Source organism: Leucoraja erinacea, chromosome 2, assembly GCF_028641065.1.
Source record: "Leucoraja erinacea ecotype New England chromosome 2, Leri_hhj_1, whole genome shotgun sequence".
Lineage (NCBI taxonomy): Eukaryota > Metazoa > Chordata > Chondrichthyes > Rajiformes > Rajidae > Leucoraja > Leucoraja erinaceus.
The window spans coordinates 32,133,985-32,156,801 of NC_073378.1; the positions used below are offsets into that span (position 1 = coordinate 32,133,985).

The following is a 22,817-nucleotide window of genomic DNA, read 5'->3' on the forward strand; positions in this document are numbered from 1 at the left end:
ATATTTTTGTATGCACTGCTGTATGTTCTTATCAACCTTTCTTTGTTGTTAAAACTTTTGTTTGTTTCAATATCAATAAAGGAAATGCTTGACATTTTGACGGAAAATTTGTGTATGAAGATATTATAATTCAGACTTTCGTAAACATTACGATAGCCCCTGCCACAAATACCTCCTCAGGAGGCTCGTTCCATTCAGCCACCACCCTATGTGCGAAAAAGTGACCCCTCAGATTTCTATCAAATCTTTCCACCCTCACCTTACCTTAAAACCTATGTCTTCTGGTTCTTGATTCCCCCACTCTGGGCAAGAGACTGCGTGCATCTACCCAATCTATTCCCTTCATGCTTTTATACACCTCTGTGTGACGTGTGAAGGGAAGCATTTTGGGAGATCAAATTGAAGAGAAATATGTCTAGAGGGGGTTTGGACAGGCTTTGGATAGCACAGGTTTAGGTGGACAGCGGTCAAACACAGGCAGGTGGGGCTAATGTAGTTGGTTTGTGTGGGCAAGTTGGGCCGAAGGGCCTGTTTCCATGCTGTATGAATTTCGGAAAATATACAGTAAATGGCAGGATTCTTCAGAACACTGTTGTACAAGAAGGACTTAGAGCGCAAGTCCACAGCTCCCTGAAAGCAGCATCACAAGTGGGTAGGGTGGCAACAGTGGTACATGGCCTGTCCCACCAAGGCAATTTTTGGACTAGGCTGTCGCCACATGGTCGTGAGTAGTCACCTCAGTCGCCCAAAGAGTCGTAGCATCTTTCTGGTCGCTGCTGGATTTTCAAAATGTTCAAAAAAAATTCGGCGACAGTGGGTTCGATGCCAATGAGCGTAGCTTGACTTCTCCTGACGTAGGTGCTGTCGTAGGTTGTCGCCAGGGCTGAGTTCGGCGAATTCCATTGGCGACTACCTACGTCACCCTGCGACAGGCACTGCGCGTCAGGAGAAGTCAAGTAGCGACAGGCATTGGAAAAACCCAAGTCCACAGAAGTCAAGCCACAACGGCCAATCGAAATGCTGATGAATGAAGTCCATCTATGCCTATACCGACAACAAGCTACGACCATGCATTTTGTCATTTTTGGGGTTATTTTTCTCTGTATATTTTATTCATGAGGTGACATTTACTGTCTGTTAAAACTTGCGAGTTTCTGGCAGTAGCTCTTCCATTCTCTTGCAGGCAGGCAATTCATACTGGTCTTTATTTACTTTTTTACAGATGCCCAACTCTGACTGTGGTTCCAAAGCCCGAGAAAAGGGAACAAAATATGGCAAGCGGTCTCAGAGTGGGAACAAGTCGGGGTCTGGTGGCAAAACCCTTACCCCGAGACAGCAGTGTATCATCGACAAATGGGGTTTCATCAATTCACAAAGAGTACGAGTGGAGAGGAGACAGAGCACCGTGAAAGTAATTATTATAACATAGTTATTGTGAAATTGATAATTTGATTGTCATCTTGCTTGCCATGTCCTCATGGTCGTGAAAGTTTGTAAAACACATTTATTTTCTTCCAGTTTGACAAGAAGAAGCCACTCCCCACAATGTCCAGTGGAGAGGTGGTTGATCCACTTGAGGGAACCTCTGGATCCACCCCCTCCACCAGTCAGCAGCACAACAAGACGAGCAGGACCACTGCGGGCTTCACCCCAACAGCAACTGGGGTAGAGGAGAGAAAGGCAAGTCGCCCTGAGCTGATCAAGGCAGTAAGTACATTTGGGGACATTTTTGGCCGATTTCCCTTCTATTCCGTCCACCCTCCCATCTTTTTTTCTCCAAATTAACTTACCTGTATCATACTCATTTATGTTGCAATACATGAAACAGGCAACAGAAGCCTGGGAGGCAAGACAGGCCATGACACAGCCCCAGACACCGCATGAGAGGGCTGTTGACATCTTCCAGGGATTCTTAAAGACTGAGCTGCTCAAGATACCAGAGAACATGTGGTTCAAAAGACCATGGCTGCCATGATGGTGGCCCATAACGTCTCCCAGCCGGTTAATATTTTAAGTAATTTTTGTGGAATTTTAGGAACATTTGACTTTAATATTTGACCTTAAAACGTCTGTTTTTGTATGCAATATTCACAAAGGATTCATGTGTGTTGCGGTCTCAGCAGCAGATGGGACACATAGTACAGCCACAGATGGGACTGATGGGACCCCCACCACAACAGTTGCCACTGATGGTGAGCCTGCTGATGTGGTGGTCCCATCTCATTTTATAATACCTTTTGTGAATTGGACTTGAAATTCTTTGTCACACACAGCTTGTGAAAAGTTTTAATTTATTTGCCTTCCACTTAATATTGATATGATTCTGTGTTGCAGCCGCAGTCACTGATGGGACCTCCACAGACGCCACCGCCAGTGATGTCGTGCTCACCGATGGCCACCCCAACCACGGGCAGGTCACCCAGTCCCGCACACAGCAGCAGTTCTCACAGAAACAGCAGCGGCAGCCTACATCAACAGCATCACAGCAGGTAGCCACTACTTCCACATACACTGCCTAATGCAGCCTGCAAGATCTAGTAGCTTCTCTGCACTCTCAGCTGCATTCACAGACTTGACACACCAAGACCTGCACCAGTGACACCAGGGGGTACCCCCAGAACAGAGACCCAGGACGCAAGTGGGGACTTGAGTTTGAGTTTTACAGGATTAATGGACACAGATCACCCATCAGTGTAATGTGTCCATAAATGATGTTACGTCTTGTATGTTTTTGTACTTGTATTATGTTTGAAGTTTAACACTTGCACTTTATTGAAACTCAACAACCCTCCTTGGGGTAATGATTCTTTATACATTTGTTATAAATTATTTAAACATTTTTGTGATTATAGTATTTTTTTCTGCACTGTTGTATGTTCTTAACAACCTTTTTTTTTGTTAAAATGTTTGTTTGTTTCAATATCAGCAAAGGAAATGCTTGACATTTTGACGGAAAATTGATGTATGAAGATATTATAATTCAGAGTAGTATCTCATGGCTTCACTTACAAATATTTTAATTGCCTATATTTTGATCAATAAAACAAACACAAGCATTGTACTGCATTGACAATTAAACTCCATTGGAAGGATGTGGGTTTCCTTGAAAAAGGCCTTTTCTTGTGGGCTCTCTTCCTGGAGTGGTGGACTTCTGTTTGTGATGTGGGCTGTTTGCTGCTGGTCTTCAGATCATGTCGTTCTGCCAATGTACACTGCCTAGTTTGGTGTTGTTGTCAGTGCAGAGATGGTCTCTCTGGTCCTTGGCTCTCTTGTTGGAGGTGTTTCCTGGCAATATCTCCAGTCCCACCATCGGTGCAGCCTGCCCTTCAGTTCTCCATAAGCCTGGTGTGATGTTGCCTGTTTGGTTGTCCACTCGGTCACCCTCCACCATGGCTGCTGCTGCTGCTGCTGCTCTTCTGGTACGGATCAGGTTGTGGAGGACACATGCGGCGTAGACAATGGTCTCCACATTCTTGGGTTCCTGCTCCATGGTAGTCAGCGAACATCTGAATCTGCTGGCGAGGATGCTGAAGGCGTTTTCCACGACCCTCCTAGCCCTGGACAGCCTGTAGTTGAAGATCCTCTGCTCCCTTGACATCCACGTGTGAGGGTATGGCTTCATCATCCATGACCCGAGTGGGAAGGTGTCATCACCGACCAGTGTGTAGGGGATGTCAGGATTATCACCTTGGGTGGACACCTGATGGCCATCCACTGCCCCACATGTGTACTGGAAGCTCCATCTAGTATCATAGCCGTGCGCCACTCTCTTCCACTCATCTAGTGTACTAGGGCAGTCCATGATTTCATCTTCATAAGCATTGATGATGTTCTCACAGGTTTCTCGGACAACCTTGCTGATGGTGTTGTGGGCGACAGGAAAACTGTAGGAGAGGCTCGTACAGACATCTTCTTGGGCTTTTTCTTCCCCATTCTTCTTGTCCTTCAGTCTTGTTGATCTTTATGACACAGCACCATCAGCACCCACAGCACCATCAGCACCCACAGCACCATCAGCACCCACAGCACCATCAGCAAGGGTGGGCCACAAGAAAGCTGTAGGAGAGGCTGCTGTAGGTGTCTCCTGATGCCAGGCAGCGGGGGCGGGGGGGGTGATGGCTAGGCGCAGGCCTGGTTCCAGTGGCTTCCTCATGAAGGTCTCCTTTTTCACCAGGAAAGGGCAACCGACAGCCGAAAGAAACGGCGACTGGACCCCTCTAAAACAATGTCCACGACAAGCCACAACAACCTACCACCTAGTTGACGTCAAGCCATGGCAAGCTGCCGACAACTGGGGACCCAATAGTCGCGACTTGGACGTCCATCTACGACCACACCTACAACAACCGGTCAACCTACGTCTGCCAACGACAAGCTACGACCCTGTCGGCGACAACTGAAGACAATTAACGTCATTTTGGCATCTAAGACAATGGAATCCCCCAGTTTCCCTATGAAAGGGGTTGTAGGGTAGGGTTTTCAATCATTCTGCATCATGACTACCTTGGAGCAACATCAGAGGACATTGCCCTCACAACAAGAAGAAGCTCTGCTGCTTGCAGCAGCCTCATGCTTAAAGATCAACAAGCAGAAGGACAAGAAGAATGGGGAAGAAGAAGCCCAAGAAGATGTCTGTACGAGCCTCTCCTACAGCTTTCCTGTTGCGCACAACACCATCAGCAAGGTTGTCCGAGAGACCTGTGAGAACATCATCAATGCTTATGAAGATGAAATCATGGACTGCCCTAGTACACTAGATGAGTGGAAGCGAGTGGCGCAGGGCTATGATACTAGATGGAGCTTCCAGTACACATGTGGGGCAGTGGACGGCCATCAGGTGTCCACCCAAGGGAGGTTCTATGTACTCAACTACAAGACGTTCCATTCCATCATACTCATAGCTGTGGTGGATGCAAACTATAACTTCCTGGTTGTGGATGTGGGCACACCTGGCAGTGTCGCAGATGGTGGGATCTGGAGAGAGGCCTCTCTTGGGCCAGCACTGAAAGGAAGAGCAGGCTTTCCTGATCCAGAACCTCTGCCAGGAGAAGACAATCCTGACATCCCCTACACACTGGTCGGTGATGACACCTTCCCACTCGGGTCATGGATGATGAAGCCATACCCTCACAGGCGGATGTCAAGGGAGCAGAGGATCTTCAACTACAGGCTGTCCAGGGCTAGGAGGGTCGTGGAAAACGCCTTCAGCATCCTCGCCAGCAGATTCAGATGTTTGCTGACTACCATGGAGCAGGAACCCAAGAATGTGGAGACCATTGTCTACGCCGCATGTGTCTTCCACAACCTGATTCGTACCTGAAGAGCAGCAGCAGCAGCAGCCATGGTGGAGTTTGACCGAGTGGACAACCAGACAGGCAACATCACACCAGGCTCATGGAGAACTGGAGGACAGGCTGCACCGATGGTGGGACTGGAGATATTGCCAGGAAACACCTCCAACAAGAGAGCCAAGGACCAGAGAGACCATCTCTGTACTTACTACAACACCAAACTAGGCACTGTACAATGGCAGAACGACATGATCTGAAGACCAGCAGCAAACAGCCCACATCACAAACAGAAGTCCACCACTCCAGGAAGAGAGCCCACAACAGACCACAAGAAAAGGAGCTTTTCAGGGAAACCCACATCCTCCCAATGGAGTTTAATTGTCAATGCAGTACAATGCTTGTGTTTGTGTTTGTTTTATTCATCAAAATATATGAAATTAAAATATTTGAAAGTGATGCCATGAGACACTGAATTATAATATCTTCATACATCAATTTTCCGTCAAAATGTCAAGCATTTCCTTTATTGATATTGAAACAAACAAAAGTTTTAACAACAAGAAAAGGTTGATAAGAACATACAATTGCATACAAAAATATTATAATCACATAAAATTTTAAATTATCTATAATAAATCTATAAAGAATCATCAGCCCAAGGAGGTAGACAAAAACGCTGGAGAAACTCAGCGGGTGAGGCAGCATCTATGGAGTAGGTGATGTTTCTGATCGAGACCCTTCGTTGAGTTTCAATAAACTTCAAACGTTAAACTTCAGACATAATACAAGTACAAAAACAATTACAAGACTTAACATCATTTATGGACACAATACACTGATGGGTGATCTGTGTCCATTAATCCTGTAAAACTCAAACTCAAGTCCCCACTTGCGTCCTGGGTCTCTGTTCTGGGGGTACCCCCTGGTGTCACTGGTGCAGGTCTTGGTGTGTCAAGTCTGTGAATGCAGCTGAGAGTGCAGAGAAGCTACTAGATCTTGCAGACTGCATTAGGCAGTGTATGTGGAAGTAGTGGCTACCTGCTGTGATGCTGTTGATGTAGGCTGCCGCTGCTGTTTCTGTGAGAACTGCTGCTGTGAGTGGGACTGGGTGACCTGCCCGTCAGTGAGCACGACATCACTGGTGGTGGCGTCTGTGGAGGTCCCATCAGTGACTGTGGCTGCAACACAGAATCATATCAATATCTAGTGGAAGGCAAATAAATTAAAACTTTTCACAAGCTGTGTGTGACAAAGAATTTCAAGTCCAATTCACAAAAGGTATTATAAAATGAGATGGGACCACCACATCAGTGGTGGTCCCATCAGTGGCAACTGTTGTGGTGGGGGTCCCATCAGTCCCATCTGTGGCTGTATCATATGTCCCATCTGCTGCTGAGACTGCAACACACATGAATCCTTTGTGAATATTGCATACAAAAACATACATTTTAAGGTCAAATATTAAAATCAAAGTTCCCCAAGATTCCACAAAAATTACTTAAAATATTTACCGGCTGGGAGAAGTTATGGGCCACCGTCATGGCAGCCATGGTGTATTTGAACCACATGTTCTCTGGTATCTTGAGCAGCTCAGTCTTTAAGAATCCCTGGAAGATGTCAACAGCCCTCTCATGTTGTGTCTGGGGCTGTGTCATGGCCTGTCTTGCCTCCCCGGCTTCTGTTGCCTGTTGCATGCGCTGCAACATAAATGAGTATGATACAGGTAAGTAAATTTGGGGAAAAAAAGGATGGGTGAGAAGGGAAATCGGCCAAAAATGACCCAAATCTACTTACTGCCTTGATCAGCTCAGGGCGACTTGCCTCTCTCTCCTCTACCCCAGTTGCTGTTGGGGTGAAGCCTGCAGTGGTCCTGCTCGTCTTGTTGTGCTGCTGACTGGTGGAGGGGGTGGATCCAGAGGTTCCCTCAAGTGGATCAACCACCTCTCCACTGGACATAGTGGGGAGTGGCTTCTTCTTGTCAAACTGGAAGAAAATAAATGTGTTTTACAAACTTTCACGACCATGAGGACATGGCATGCAAGACGACAATCAAATGATCAATTTCACAACAACTATGTTATAATAATTACCTTCCTGGTGCTCTGTCTCCTCTCCACTCGTACTCTTTGTGAATTGATGAAACCCCATTTGTCGATGATACACTGCTGTCTCGGGGTAAGGGTTTTGCCACCAGACCCTGACTTGTTCCCACTCTGAGACAGCTTGCCATATTTTGTTCCCTTTTTTCTGGCTTTTGAACCACAGTCAGAGTTGGGCATCTGTAAAAAATAAATAAATAAAGACCAGTGTGAATTGCCTGCCTGCAAGAGAATGGAAGAACTGCTGCTGGAAACTTGCAAGGTTTAACATTTAGTACATGTTACCACATATGAAAAAAATACAGAACCCCCCCCCCCAAAAATACTAAATGTATTGTCGTAGCTTGTCGCCGATATAGGCGTGGATGGACTTCATTCATCAGCATCTCGACTGGCTGTTGTAGCCTGACTTCTGTGGACTTGGGTTTTTCTAATGCCTGTCGCTACTTGACTTCTCTTGACACTGGTACCCATCGCCAGTTGACATAGGTTGACGTAGGTAGTCACCAATGGAATTCACCATTCAGCACCGGCGACAGCCTACATCACCTGGCGACAACACCTACGTCAGGAGAAGTCAAGCTGCGCTCATTGGCGTGATACCCACTGTCGCCACATTGGTTCCCACAGAGCCAAAGATTCTAGTAGACAGAACGGCTCTGCCAGACATGGGTGAGGTAAAGTTGTACATTTTGAAAATCCAGTGGCGACCAGAAAGGCTCTTTAGGCGACTGAGGAGCACGAGGACCTCACCACCATATAGGCGAAACCACAGACTCACGATCATACAGGTGGCACCCCGGCGACAGCCTAGTCGCCTAAAAAATCGCGTAAGAGGGACAGGCCCTTTAGCCTTCTGAGTCCACCTGGCCATTATTAAATGCAATGCCTATATGAGTGGTCATGACATAGTCTTCCAAAGGAATACCCCAACTGACATTGCCGCCTGCACAGCAGTTTGCGAACATTGGTCCCCACAGAATCAAAGATTCTAGTAGACAGAACGGCTCTGCCAGACATGGGTGAGGTAGAGTTAATGCAGGGGGCGCCTCTGCCGCGCAAAATGATCTATGGAAACGAGAGGGCTGCGCCGTTGACTCTTTGACGGGCCTCTGGCTCACTCCTCTTGGACATGTTTGTGTACCTGATGCTTTCCTGCCCGTTCTTTATGAATATACACTCCCTTACGCATGCTGGTAAGGAGTGAAGGGAATGTGGAATGTTGCTTACACTTTGGAGCTTTTATGAAATGGCCCGTGTCTAAGAGGGGTGAGCAGCAGCAGCAGAGAGAGAGAGTCGAGTGGGATATAAGGGATGTGTAAATGTGTGTTTCTGGTCGAGACTGTTCTTCAGTATGTATTGCATTGATGAACAAAGTTGATCGTATTTGGTTTATCAAGGTTTTAAGAGTTTGCATGATTTCCTCGAGGCGAGTGAGAATTTTATTGTTTTAAAGTGAAGTGTGTGAATATCTGAGATTCTGCATATTACATGAGGTGTGGAAATTTGTGAGTGAATGTCACAGAAAAAAGGGTGTAGAGTGAGTTTAAAGATTGTTACTTGTTTGTGGAACCAGTTCTGGGCGAATGTTGTATTAATCCTATACTTCAGATGAAATAGGATGTAATCGAATGAGCTAGCTCTTTTAAGTGATAAATCTTTGTAGAGTCTCTTTAAGAAGTTGCAGGTGTATGAGGGTGGAGCCGCACAGTTATTTTCTTTCCCTTTGTTCCTTGGAAATGCGTTAGCTATCTATGTGGAAATTAACTGTTTATTCTCTGTCTTCTCAAGAAGATGCAAATATGCAGTTTGTTTTTGTCTTAAGTTGGTTTAGAGGAAGATGACTGAACTTTATTGCCTTCCCACACAGTGGGAAACGTTGATGCCGCAGTGTCGGGGTGTTCATGTTAAATTCTAACGTGCATTGTGTTCTTTTTATTCATGGCTGTATAGTAACTCAAATCTCACTGTACCAATTGGTGTATGTGACAATAAATGTAACTTGAACTTAGATTTGTTTTCTTCCTATTTCTTACCTTTTGTATTGAGTTCAAGAAGAGACCTGGATTCCTCACTGGCCACGTGGAATCCTGGTCAAAGTGTTAGATGAGATTGGAGATGCCTATATCTCAGAGAAAATTTGTTAATTTGAAATTGTGAATTTGGAGAGAGATTAGAAATTGGGAATAATTTTTGAATTGTATTTTCCCTTAATAATGATCTATTTTAAATGGGTTTGCCTTGTAAGTAGTTAAAGAGTGATCTCACATCTCCCACCACCCGCAGAGTTCTGAATTAGTGAAGGGAATGAATAGGACACTAAAGGGTTGACCGAGACGGGACAGGAATGGGTTAAGGTACCATTCTGACGGTTCAGAACAACCCCAGCTAGAGCAGGTTAGTTTTGACCTACAGGCCCTCAGTGATGAATTGATCACGTACACTCACCAATTAACCCGAACCTTGTCAGTCTTACTTTCACAAGTATTGGAAACGCAGAAACCACTATCAGCTGACCATAATGGTGAATCCTTACCACCAGGAGACCACGTACTAATAAGACATTGGGATAGGAAGAAACTGGGAGAATGGTGGAAGGGCCCCTTCCAAGTACTACTGATCACACCAACAGCAGTGGAGGTCGAAAATCTTCCTTGTTGGATACACCAAACTGATTGCAAAAGAATTGGAAACTGGAATAAGGACAATTAAATAAAATAACTCTCCTCAGTGTCCTGGGAATGGCCCAGATGCTGGACTATATCTTTTTGTCTATGAGTTATGATAGACAATTAACAGTAGGTGCAGGAGTAGGCCATTCGGCCCTTTGAGCCAGCACCGCCATTCAATGTGATCATGGCTGATCCATCCCTAATCAGTGCCCTGTTCGTGCCTTCTCCCCATATCCCCTGACTCCGCTATCTTTAAGAGCCCTATCTAGCTCTCTTGAAAGTATCCAGAGAACCGGTCTCCACCGCCAGAGGGTAGAGAATTCCACAGACTCACAACTCTCTGTGAAAAAAAAGTGTTTCCTCATCTCTGTTCTAAATGGCTTACTCCTTATTCTTAAACTGTGGCCCCTGGTTCTGGACTCCACCAATAATTGCCATTCCATTTAATAAAACTCGAGGACTAACCTATATAAAACAATTTTAAAGGATGGTACACTCCCCCCTGTTGGAAAATAGGTGAGAACAGAATTTGGAGAATTCCCCGACTGAGACTAGTAAGCAATCCCCGTATACCAGTTAATGCCACTTGTCATTGTAAAAACCCAGGGAAAGGAGTATATTTGGGAACAGCTCTTGCACCACAATCTCTTCTCTGAGACCACCATGACCAGTAAATGGAACACACTTGGTATGTGGGCTATGGGCATACCCTTGGCTGCCAGGGATGCCACCAGGAAACAACAGCCTTTGCGACAGGATGATGGGGGAGAATGGCAACTGGAAAGGATGCTGCTATCTGGCTTATGTCGTTCTCCACATGCGTAACATGAAACAACTAATTGAGTTATCCCTTCCCTTGCTATCCACACTATGGCTTTACAAAATTGTATGGCATTAGACTTTATCTTGGCAGAAAAAGGAGGCACAGGTGCTATAAAAAAATGAGAAAATTGCACCTATATCCCTGATGAAACTTCTAATATCGCTGACCATGCTACCTATATTTCCCAAGAAAACAAAAAGATCCCTAAGGTTGACAGTGATATGCAAGGGTACAATGAAGGAAGTGGGAGCTAGTGGCCGCTCAGTTGGTTTGGTGGACTTTTGAGGTACTGTGTTACATTATGGCTCAATCTTTTTGTTAATCATCGCTGTGATTTTTATTGTTAGATGCTTGCGACCATTGTGTACCTACCGACGAGAGTGAATGTTATCATGTTATGATAAAAGGAGGGAATGAAAGAGCTAAAGTTAAAGTAGGTAACAAAATGGACCCTACTTTTAGTTTAGAAATATACAAAATGGTGTCTTGCCCTTTCCTCTCAATACTCAGTAAGATTGAAGTATACAATATGCATGCCTTGTCCTATGATCTAAATACTCAGCAAGATGTACAGAACACTGGGTGCCTTCACTGAATATTCAGCCAGACTGAAATGTACAGATGCTGAGTCAACAAGGTAAACACAAGACTGTTTGAATCTGCAGAGATAAGGAATAGCTCCTTCCAGCAAAACAATATATAGACATAACCTTTCCTCTATCGGAAGAAACTACCGATCTTTAATATTACCATATATGGACAAGGCAAGAGGCTGTACAATGCTCTGTAAGATAAAGAATTGCTGAATTGCTGACTATTGGGGTATAAGTACATCTGATTGAACATTACATCTGTGTGTGGAACACGAGGAACTCTGTTTCTGTGTTTACATACTTAGTTGTCTCCCTTACCCGCCTGCACGAAATAAAGACGATACTGCTTTATTACTAACTTAATTGTGTTGTTATCGGTTTGAAGCGAATCGGTCTTTAACAATGTCTGAAGAAAAGGGAGAATGTTAATCAAATGCTGCAAAAATGCAAAAAGGAATTTATTTTTTAATTTGGTACTAGGGCAAAATTCAACTACTCACAATGAATATAAAAATGTCATAAAACTCCTTTGAGAATATTAAAACCCGAATATAATTAAAACGGATTTCCGCCTTTGGAGGAAAAAAAAGGTCGTTATACAAAACAAATCACTGCACAATTACAGAAAGTGCTTTAAAAAAACTATTTTGTTACTATTTACAAGTAATTACATCACTGACAAACTGCACGCAAAATAAATGGTCAACACAACACATCAGGTTCATGGATAAACAACCTTTCATTCTGAATATACGACCACCAGAACAAACTAGGACAAACAATCTATGCTGAGTAACAGCAAAACAGTGGGTATTTTTAAGAGGTACCAAGGTATAGTACAATGAAAAGCTTTTGTTGCGTGCTAACCAGCCAGCAGAAAGACAATACATGATTACAATCGAGCCATCCACAGTGTACTGATACATGATAACGGAATTCGATGATACTACTGTTGGTGTGATTATAATGGATGAATGAATGAATGATCACATGTGACAAGTCACAGTGATATTCTTTGTTTTACACACCCAAGGTATGCAAAGAGTCACCACATAAAGGGCGCCGACTAAGTTACAAACTATTCAATTTTCCCCAAACCATTTTAAACACATTCCATTTGTGGTCCCCCTTAGTTCCCACACCTTGATTATATTCTCTCTTGATTATATTCAGGTTTTACATAGAAAAATAATCATAGGAATGGCACAGCGGGTCAGGTAGCATTTCTGGAGAGAAGCAATGGGCGACGTTTTGGGTCGAGACTTCTTCAGACTGAGAGTCAGCGGAGGGGGAAAACGAGAGTAGTGGAAGGGCAAGGTGTGAAAATGAGAGATCAACAGGGACGATGCTCAAGGAAAATGTAGAATAGATTATTGTTACTTAAGGGAAGGTGACATCAAGGCATACAAAGTAATATTTAATCAGGAGAACTAGGATGGGGGGAGGGGTGGAGAGAGAGGAAAAGCAAGGGATACTTGAAGTTAGAGAAGTCAATATTCATATCACTGGGCTATAAGCTGCCCAAGCGAAATATGAAGTGTTACTGGTGTCAGGGGTTATGGTGAGAAAGGCAGGAGAACGGGGTTAGGAGGGAGAGATCAGCCATGATTGAATGGCGGAGTAGACTTGATGGACCGAATGCCCTGATCCTGCTCCTATCAATTATGACCTTATGACCTAGTCGTCAACAAGTAATTGGACAGTTTAGCAAGCTTATACTATCGGTCACGTATTGGAGACACATGTACACAAATATTTATGAACCCCACAGAGTGTACATTTAGTAATCAGTGCAGAAACTAAATTTAATTATTTGGCCAATAGCATCACTGCTACTTGTATTTTTAGACGACTTTTTTTCCCCTATTTCATCAGCCAAATGGTCTATTGGAGCACAGGAGGATGAGGGAGGGGAGGTGTATGGGAAAATAAAAATCATGAGATTTTTGCCCAGAGAGTTGTGAATCTGTGGAATTCTCTGCCTTATGAAATCGCTTTAAGGTAGCGGAGTCAAGGGATATGGGGAGAAGGCAGGAACGGGACACTGATGATCAGCCATGATCACATTGAAAGGCGGTGCTGACTCGAAGGGCCGAATGGCCTACTACTGCATCTATTGTCTATTGATTGTGGATGATCAGCCATGATCAATCATTGTGAATGGCGGTGCTGGCTCGAAGGGTCAAATGACCGACTCCTGCACCTATTGTCTACGTCAATCGCGGACGAGAGGACATAGGTTTAGGATTAAGTGGGGAAAAATGTAATAGGAATTTGAGGGGTAATTTTTTCCACACAAAGGGTGTATCGAACAAGCTGCCAGAGGAGGTAGTCGAGGCAGGGACTATCCCAACGTTTATGAAAGTTTAAGAAACACTTGGAAACAGTTGAGCGGTCGGTACATAGATAGGACATGTTTGGAGGGATATGGACCAAACGCAGGCGGGTGGTCTATAGCTAGTAGTGTAGCTGGGACATGTTGACGGGTGTGGGCAAGTTGGGCTGAAGGGCCTGTTTTCACGCTGAATCTCTCTATGACTCCATGAACGACAATGTTTACAAGGCTCATGGACACTAAGTGCTGGAGTAACTCAGCGGGTCAGGCAGTATCTGTAGAGAACGTAGATAAGCAACGTTTCGGATCGGGACCACCTGGTTACCTCAATGGCTAAAAGCACTCACTTTGCCAGAAGTATAATCAAAAGTAGCATAAATCTTTTCAAACATATTTTTAAAACAAGTACATTTGCAAAGCACAAATTATTACCTTCCATACAGAGATTTTAGTTTGTGGTTCCGGGAGATTGTCAAGATTTGCAGATTCTCAACAAACGTCATCAAAAGGTTGTGGCAGACGGTGAGTCATCACAACAATCTCCAGTCGAGTCCGGCGTGCCACAGGGAACGAACGGTGTTGGGGCCCTCGCTGTTCTTGATCTACGTTAACGATCTGCCTGACAACCCGTCTTCCAAAGTGAGACTCTTTGCAGCCGACTGTATTGTGTATCGAGAAATCAAATCTGCTGAAGATGCCAAGGTTCTTCAAAATGACATAAACCATCTTTGGCAAATGGGTTTCAATCACAACAAATGCTTTTCCATGAGAGTTACTCATAAAGCCAAGCCGATCATGAACGGGTACAAGATGGGAGACAGCCTGCTTAAAGAAGTTGATCACCACCCATACCTGGGAGTTGAACTCATATCTGGCCTAGCCTGGAACAGACACATAATCCAGATTGCCACAAAGCAAACAGAACTTTGGGTCTTCTCCAGAGAAACTTATCCAGTTGTGACAAACCAACTAAGGAGGTAGTGTACAAAGCACTTGTCCGCCCACTGTTGGAAAATTCCCAGACAATATGGGACCTTCACCAGAAATATAACATTAACACCCTTGACAAGGTTCAGAGGCGTGCAGCCTGGTTTGTCTATAACGACTACTCAGGACAGTCAAGTGTTTCCGATATGTTAAATCACCTTGGCTGGGAGCCGCTTTTGTGCTGTCTACAAGGAGACTCATAGCATCATCCCCAGTAACAGATCTCACTTCATTCAATCCAATACCCGGAAATCTACAAGATCAGGTCTCTTTATTCACACTAGAATTAGAGCAAACAAACATAGCTATCTACAGTCACTATATCCATGCACTATCCTTCCCGACACCACCAGATGTGCACCAACCTTGTCACACTTCAAGTCACAGCTCAACAACTTTGGACATGGATCATCTCACCAAATTTGTCCACAAAAAAATCTAAATAACCCTTTTGTAACCAGCGCCCATGCGAGCGTAACCTGCACGAGATAGCCCAGTTGTTGGAAGTTGTGCAGTAGCATGCAGAAGCAGAAGATTGTAAACTGTAGGGTTGGGATTAATGCAGTTACAGCACCATATTTACAGCACAATATTTTAGTTTGTGTCCCAGATGGCTGTCGGAAGGGAGAGTGTACGCTAGCGCGGTTTAGCTGCCGCTGCTCTCTCTTCACATTGTGTTTTTTGATTTTTTGTCTTTGGATCGAATTCTGTCTTTAATTTGTGTATTGGTGATGTCTTTATTATTTATTTTACTCCGATTATATGGTTTTTTACTCTTGTTAATTTCTGTAAGGTGTTCTTGAGACTTTTGAAAGGCGCCCACAAATAAATTAAAACAAACAAAAAAAAAAATTATTATTATTATTATTATTCACCCCAGAAAGAAAATGAAACAAAGCCCAAGCATTCATAGCTGAGAGTGTACATTTTGATTTGGATGTGTGTCATGGGTTATGGGGAGAAGGCAGAAGAGTGGGGGTGAGAGTGGAGATGGATCAGCCATGATTGAATGGCGGAGTAGACTTGATGGGCCAAATGGCCTAATTCTGCTCCTGTCACTTATGAACTTATAACTGGGGTCATGGGGAGAAGGCAGGAGAGTGGGGTTGAGAGGTGGAGATGGATCGGCCATGATTGAATGGCCGAGTACAATAGCCAAATGGCCCAATTCTGCTCCGAGAACTTATGAACAAATGGTTCTCTTAGAAAACATTCAGAACTGTTTAGTTACTTAAATCAAGGTATTATGATGTAGGGTGCTATCAGGCAACAGAATCACCCTGCCACAACCAGAAAGCAGTCCTGTACTACTATCCACCTCATTGGTGACCCTCAGAATATATATGACTTTACTGGCTTTACCTTGCACTAAACGTTATTCCCTTATCATGTATCTGTACATTGTGAATGGCTCGATTTAAATCATGTATTGCCTTTCCGCTGACTAGACAGCACGCAACAAAAGCTTTTCTTTGTACGTCAGTACATGTGACAATAAACTAAACTGAAACGGAGTTGAAAGGGGGAGGAAGTTAATGATATCGCAATGAATGAATATATATGACGTGTATAAAACATCTATCAAACATGAACATGTATAAAGTCATGAGAGGAATAGATCAGGTGGACGCAGTCTCTTGCCCACAGTAGGAGAATCAAGGACCAAAGGATTTACTTTCAGGGAGAAGGGGAAAAGATCAGAGGGGTAACTTTTCAGAGAGGAATCAGAGGGGTAACTTTTTCTTATAAAGGGTGGTTGAACGAGCGGCCGGAGGAGGTAGTTGAGGAAGATACTATAGCAACGTTTAAGGAAGAATTAGACAGGTGCATGGATGGGACAGGTTTAGAGGGATATATGGGCCAAATGCAGGCAGGTGGGACTAGTGTAGATGGGACATGTTGGCCTGTGTGGGCAAGATGGGCCGAAGGGTCTGTTTCCCACGCTGGATGACTCGATGACACTACATGCCGTTTCTTGGTTCACCTTCTGAACAAAAAAAATATGAAAGAGTTCTATGGAAGGAAAGATCATGAAAAATTGGAAGATAAACTGAAGGGGTTAAAAAGAGGCAAGTGCGTTTTATTGAAAGAAAATCCAGCATTCTTTCCTCCCATGATTTACAAAACGATGTGAAGGCTGCTGTTGCAATGAATCCCAACATTTCTCACCAATAACTTCGCAGTCCAGCTGAATCAGAGAAGCCAATCTTAGTTTTTGTTTTTTAGCTTAGAGATAAAGTGTGGAAACAGGCCCTTCGGCCCAACGAGTCCGTGCCAACCAACCCGCACACTAACGCTATCCTCCACACACTTGGGACAATTTACATTTATACCAAGCTAATTAACCTACAAACCTGTACGTATTTGGACTGTGGGAGGAAACTGGAGGACCTGGGGAAAACCCACGCAGGTCACGGGGAGAACGTACAAACAGGCACCCATAGTCAGGATCGACCTTGGGCCTCTGGCGCTGTAAAGCAGCAACTCTACCGCTGCACCACCGTGACATATAATTAAATTTTCCAGGAACATTTTCTTGCAATAATTGGTGGAGTATTTAAATATTACATCCTCTTCAACGAAATGTTGGGAAAGCTCCAATCAGCTGGCTGTAATAAATAATAACTCACCGATTGGTAATGGGACAGTTCAGACCAAAACACACCAGCAGAAAATTAACAAAATCCTGCAGTTTGGAAACAGCACTTAAAAGTTAGATTTGAGATTTTGTCCCATTTCAGGCATCCAATCAGATATAGATTCTCGATTAGCACGGGTGACAGGGGTTGTGGGGAGAAGGCAGGAGAATTGGGATAGGAGGGAGAGATAGATCAACTATGATTCAATAGTGGAATAGACTTGATGGGCCGAATGGCCTAATTCTACTCCTATTCCTTATGACAATTGAAAAGCATGTTTGAACATTACCTCAATAACAAGTTACCTAGTAATTTTGAAATGTTGTGTGCAATTTTATAACCAGAATACATTCAATGGTTATTTAGTAGTATTAGTGATTAATAGAATTGATAATAGTTTTTAGTTTAGAGATACAGTGCGGAAACATACCCTTCGACCACTGAGTCTGCACCGACCAGTTATACCCGCACATTGACACCATCCAACGCACACTAGGAATGTACTTTGAAAGTGGGTGGCAAAGTGGCGCAGCGGTAGAGTTGCTGCCTTACAGCGCCAGAGTCCCGGGTTTGATCCAGACCATGGGTGCTGTCTGTACAGAGGTTGTACGTTCTCCCCGTGACCGTGTGAGTTTTCTCAGAGATCTTCGGTTTTCTTCCACACTCCAAAGACGTACAGGTTTGTAGGTAAATTGGCTTGGTATAAATGTAAATTGTTCCATAGTGCGTGTAGGGTAGTGTTAATGTTTGGGGATCGCCGGTCGGTGTGGACTCGATGGGCCGAAGGGCCTGTTCCCACACTGTATCTCTAAACTAAAAACTAGAAAGAAATTAGTTTTGAGAAATAATTTAGGACTAATTGTTGAATGATGAACTGTGATTTTTTTTTTAATCATTTGTGAAATGAACTACAAAATTGTAATAGTGAAAAGAAGAGGAACTACAAAATTGTGATAGTGAAAAGCAGACAAGGCATCATAATCCTAAATTCGTCACGAACATTGGAAAAATGGACTAGGCAATGTCAAAAAATAATCCAAGATGGCGCCCAACAAAGAAGCAGATCTACAATCAGATTACAATCGCTGCACCCATTACACTGTAAATGGTTCGATTGTAATCGCGTATTGTCTTTCTGCTGACTCTATAGCACGCAACAAAAAGCTTTTCACTGTACATCTGACAATATACTAAACTGAAAGAGGCAACTTTGCAGCAGGTTTGACCGAATAAACTGTACTTCTCACCCTCCTTTTCATGTTTCAAACAAACATTAAGAAACTGCAAAGGCAGGAACTTTGTAAATTGGGCAGAGCAAAAGTCACAGTGTTATTGACATTAAATTCATCCTCCAACATATATAGCAAAGCTCATCGTGAACCTGTGCTTAATACCAATATATCCCTTTCTACCTGAATGCAAGTTTACATTTCATTTTGCAAACCGCACTGCATCCATGTAAAGTGGCTGTAAATAAACACAATAACATTTTTGGCTTTAAGCAGGATTTCGAGTTAAACCTTTGTATTTAGATTCATCTTGATCTCGAGCTTCCAGCCACAAGGAATCATGACCAGTATGGCACAAGAAGCATCCCCTAAAGCAAAATGCCATGAACAATTTGATTGTCTTCCAGTATAGATTAGTCCCTGTATTTGTACCCTATGACCAAGGTGGACACTCATGTCAAAACTAAAGATAGACACAAAATGCTGCAGTAACTCAGCTGGACAGACAGCATCACTGGAGAGAAGGAATGGGTGGGTGACATCTCGGGTCGAGACCCTTCGTCAGACTGGAGAATGGAGCAGTGTCTCGACCTGAAATGTCACCCATTCTTTCGAGTTACTCCAGCATTGTGTGTCCATCTTCGGTGCACAACTTCACCAATGGAGTCTGGACAAAGTTTACACAATAATCTACAGTATCACTGTCAAAGTCATTCATTTTCAGAATTTGGAAAGATGGACAGTTATAATCCAAAGATTGACACAAAATGCTGCAGTAACTCAGCGGGACAGGCAGCATCTCTGGAGAGAAGGAATGGGTGACATTTCGGGTCGAGACCCTTCTTCAGAAACGTCACCCACCCATTCCTTCTCTCCACAGACGCTGCCTGTTCCGCTGAGTTACTCCAGCATTTTGTGTCTTAACTTAAGTGTAAACCAGGATCGGCAGTTCCCTCCTACGCAAGCCATAACTAACTCCTATTCGACTTTCTGTTTGTTCCCCCAAAATCAAATCTGATCCCGTGCTTTACTTTCTTCAGTTCCGACATGTTGAATCCTAAAAGCACAAAAGGTTTGTCCTTCATTGCTTTCAAGCACGACCCCCGTTTTGTGTCAAAGACGAGGGCAACGTCGTTCTTCTTCAGGGACAGGACTGAAGATAACACCTCGATCTCCTTATTGCTCGGGTAAGGTTGCTTGTGAAAGTAGTCGTTGAGGAACAGCTTTCGTTCTTTGTTGGGGCGATGGCCAAATCCTTTCGGGACTAGCGCCAGCACAGTAGATGGATCCGAAGCGGGCAAGGAGTGTGAAGTATTCGCCGTGTTACTCCGTGCTAAAGGAGGGGCTTCAGAATAGGCGGTGGCTACATCAGTCTTTAATCGTTTTGAAGCCGGCGGCGCTAAATTTCTTCCGTCGCCATTTGAAACCAGTTCAGCCCCCAATTCGCCAATTTCAGAAATCGCACGCTTTGACAGTCCAGTGTCTTTTGGCAAAGTAACAGTTTGCATTTTATTAAGGCCCCTGCAGCGAAATAGATGGAGAGAGATTGTTGATGCCGCCATGTGGTCTGTGTACACGCCGAGACAGTAAATGCACTTAAACGAGGGTATCTTCAGTAGCGGATGAAGAATAGGTGCCACGTGATGTTTCTCGTGCAAATGCTTTTCATATTTCGAACCCCGAAAATGATTCCTACAGAAAGGACACTCTGAGCTTGGTGGCCCCGGGGTTACAGCCTGTGCAATGATGTCTACCTCCTCTGCCTTGTGCCTGCACACCTCGATTACGAAAGGCGCGTGAGGAGAGGACATTTTGCTGGGAATGAGGGTCAGGTGGATGTCGTTGGGACCCATTTCATCTTCTGGTAACGTGATAGTCAAGTTAAAACCGCCTTCGTTGATTTGGTTGGAAGCCGAGGCTCCGTCTTTGCCGTTTTCCACCACTTCGAACCTCAGCCCAGCGTGCGAGGACTTGGTGTGCGTGGTAAACTTGGCCAGATCGTGGAAGGTTTGCGAGCAGAACAAGCAGGTCAGGCCATGCATTAGCAGATGGCAAAACAGGAGGTTTTCGTGTACGTAACACTCACAGAACAGACACTTGCAGATGTGGGCGCCGGCCCTCTGTAGGTAGTTGGCACAGGCCACGACCTTCTCAGGCCTGTTGTTGTTGTTGGCCCTGTGCGCGGTGGCGATGTGGTTGTCGTAGGCGCTGAGCGGTAACAGTGAGCTGCAGAGGGAACAGCTCTTCCACTGTTGGGCTCTGGGGACGGGCGCCGGCGGCAGATTTAGAGCAACCGCGAGCATCGACGGCGCCGGTTCCCGCTCCACGGCGCCAACTGCGATCACCGACGGTTCTTCGCGTGGTTGCCGGGGAACGGACGGCGCTTTACAATTCGTCCGGTCGATATGAAGTGGCAGTTGCATGGTGGAGAGCACGCCCAGCTTGTTGCTGCTGCTGCTGCTGGTCGCAGTGGGAGCAACAGGCAAGGCGAACTGAACTGGAGTTAGGGTGTAGGCAGGTAAGCCGTTGGCGTCTTTCCTGCTCTGAATTAGATGCTTAACCGTCGGCAAATTGGCCGACGGGCCGTTCCCTGGAATACTGGGTCTCACCGCCCGGTCAATGGTCAATCCCTGCGGCATGAGGAATGCCCGAGGGAGCACCGGACCCGCCGCCCTGATGGCAAGGTTACTCTGGCTCATCTGGAAGGTGGCAGGCACCAGGTTAACCTGGCCTGGCTTTGGGAGTCCACCAGAGCTGGTCACTGGGATCAGACTGCTCGGCACCGTATGGAAAGCGTTCAACGCCGGATTCATCGAGCCCAAAGACACCGGACTGAAATTCGGAGGGAGCGCCAACACATTCAGCGACTGCTGTGCCCGCACCGGTGCCGCGATGGGAGACACCACGCTGGAGATCACCGGGATAGACGGCGTGGTGTTCGCCATTGAGGCGGCCTGCTTCACGCACGTGAGCATCGGGCCTTTCAGTCTGATGCTAAGAGCCGACCCGGCAGCCCGAGGTCCGGACAGCATTTGACCAGCTAGCCTGATGCTACACGGTGACAGTGCGGAGGTCTTGCTTGTCTGGGGCTTGGGAGCGATGTGGGGCCTGGGTTTCAGCTCCGATATATGTCCAACCATTGCCTTGACTGGCCCGTCCACTTCTTTGTGCTTTTCCAGAACGTGATAGAGCAAAGCATCGTGGGTGGCCATTTTCACGTGGCATCCTTTACAAAAATAGTTGTACACCAAGAGATCTACCTGGTCCACGATCTGACCGGTGTAGTTGTTGACGAAGCTGCCGAAATGGGACAGAAAGACATGTTTCTTTATGCCGTACACAGAGACATCTTTGTAGGAACATACCCTGCAATAGTAAACTGGCTTGACTAGATTTGGCATTTTGCCCTGGTACGTCTTGGGTTGTGTCTTCCCCCCTACTTGATCGTCAATGTCGTGGTTGGCAGCGCCGTGCGCTCTCCGAGTATCCAGATGGAATATTCTGCCATGCTTCTTCACGAGCTTGGGGTGTGCGGTAAATGTGCAGTTAGAGCAGCCGACCAACATCTCCATATCCATCTCATCCTCGTGATAACAGCGCATGTGACTCTTATAAGCGTTAATAAACTTTGTAGAGAAGTCACATAGGCTACAGCAAAATGGTTTCGTTCGGTAGGGGTGGACCTGCAACCAAAATAAAATGCAACAGAATAGTTTTACATTGAGCACATTTCGTGAGCTTCTCCCCATCAGCCATCAGGCTATTAAACACTACTACCTATGGTGGGAGTTTGTCAGCACTGGGCCTGTACTCGCTGGAGTTTAGAAGGATGAGGGAGAGACCTCATTGAAATGTACAGAATAGTGAAAGGCTTTGATAGAGTGGATGAGAGGACGTTTCCACTGGTGGGAGAGTCTACGACCAGAGGTTGCAGCCTCAGAATTAATGGACGTTCCTTTAGGAAGATGAAGGGGATTTCTTTAGACAGCGGGTGATGAATCTGCAGAATACATCGCCACAGAAGGCTGTGGAAGCCGTCGATGGATATTTTTAAGGTGGAGATAGATAGATTCTTGATTAGTACGAGTGTCAGGGTTATGGGGAGAAGGCAGGAGAATGGGGTTGAGAGGGAAAGATAGATCAGTCATA

General features: G+C 45.0%; 2 protein-coding genes across 3 annotated transcripts in view; both read right to left on the minus strand.

Annotated features, from left to right (window-relative positions):
• Window positions 1-6,572: 6,572 nt before the first annotated feature.
• On the minus strand, window positions 6,573-11,784 carry LOC129705727 (uncharacterized). Its single transcript, XM_055649482.1, has 5 exons — window positions 9,427-11,784; window positions 7,382-7,570; window positions 7,086-7,274; window positions 6,803-6,988; window positions 6,573-6,689 (listed from the first exon to the last, which is right to left on the minus strand). The coding sequence occupies exons 2-5, from the start codon at window positions 7,568-7,570 to the stop codon at window positions 6,573-6,575; spliced, it is 681 nt and encodes a 226-aa protein (XP_055505457.1). The 5' UTR covers window positions 9,427-11,784.
• A 128-nt stretch (window positions 11,785-11,912) lies between these two features.
• LOC129708595 (activity-dependent neuroprotector homeobox protein 2-like) overlaps window positions 11,913-22,817 on the minus strand; it is a 34,911-nt gene continuing 24,006 nt past the window's right edge. For both annotated transcript variants that reach the window (XM_055654426.1, XM_055654432.1), the window contains one exon: window positions 11,913-22,351. In XM_055654426.1, coding sequence (XP_055510401.1) covers window positions 19,640-22,351 — 2,712 coding nt within the window. In that variant the 3' untranslated portion in view covers window positions 11,913-19,639. The remainder of the gene's footprint in view (window positions 22,352-22,817) is intronic.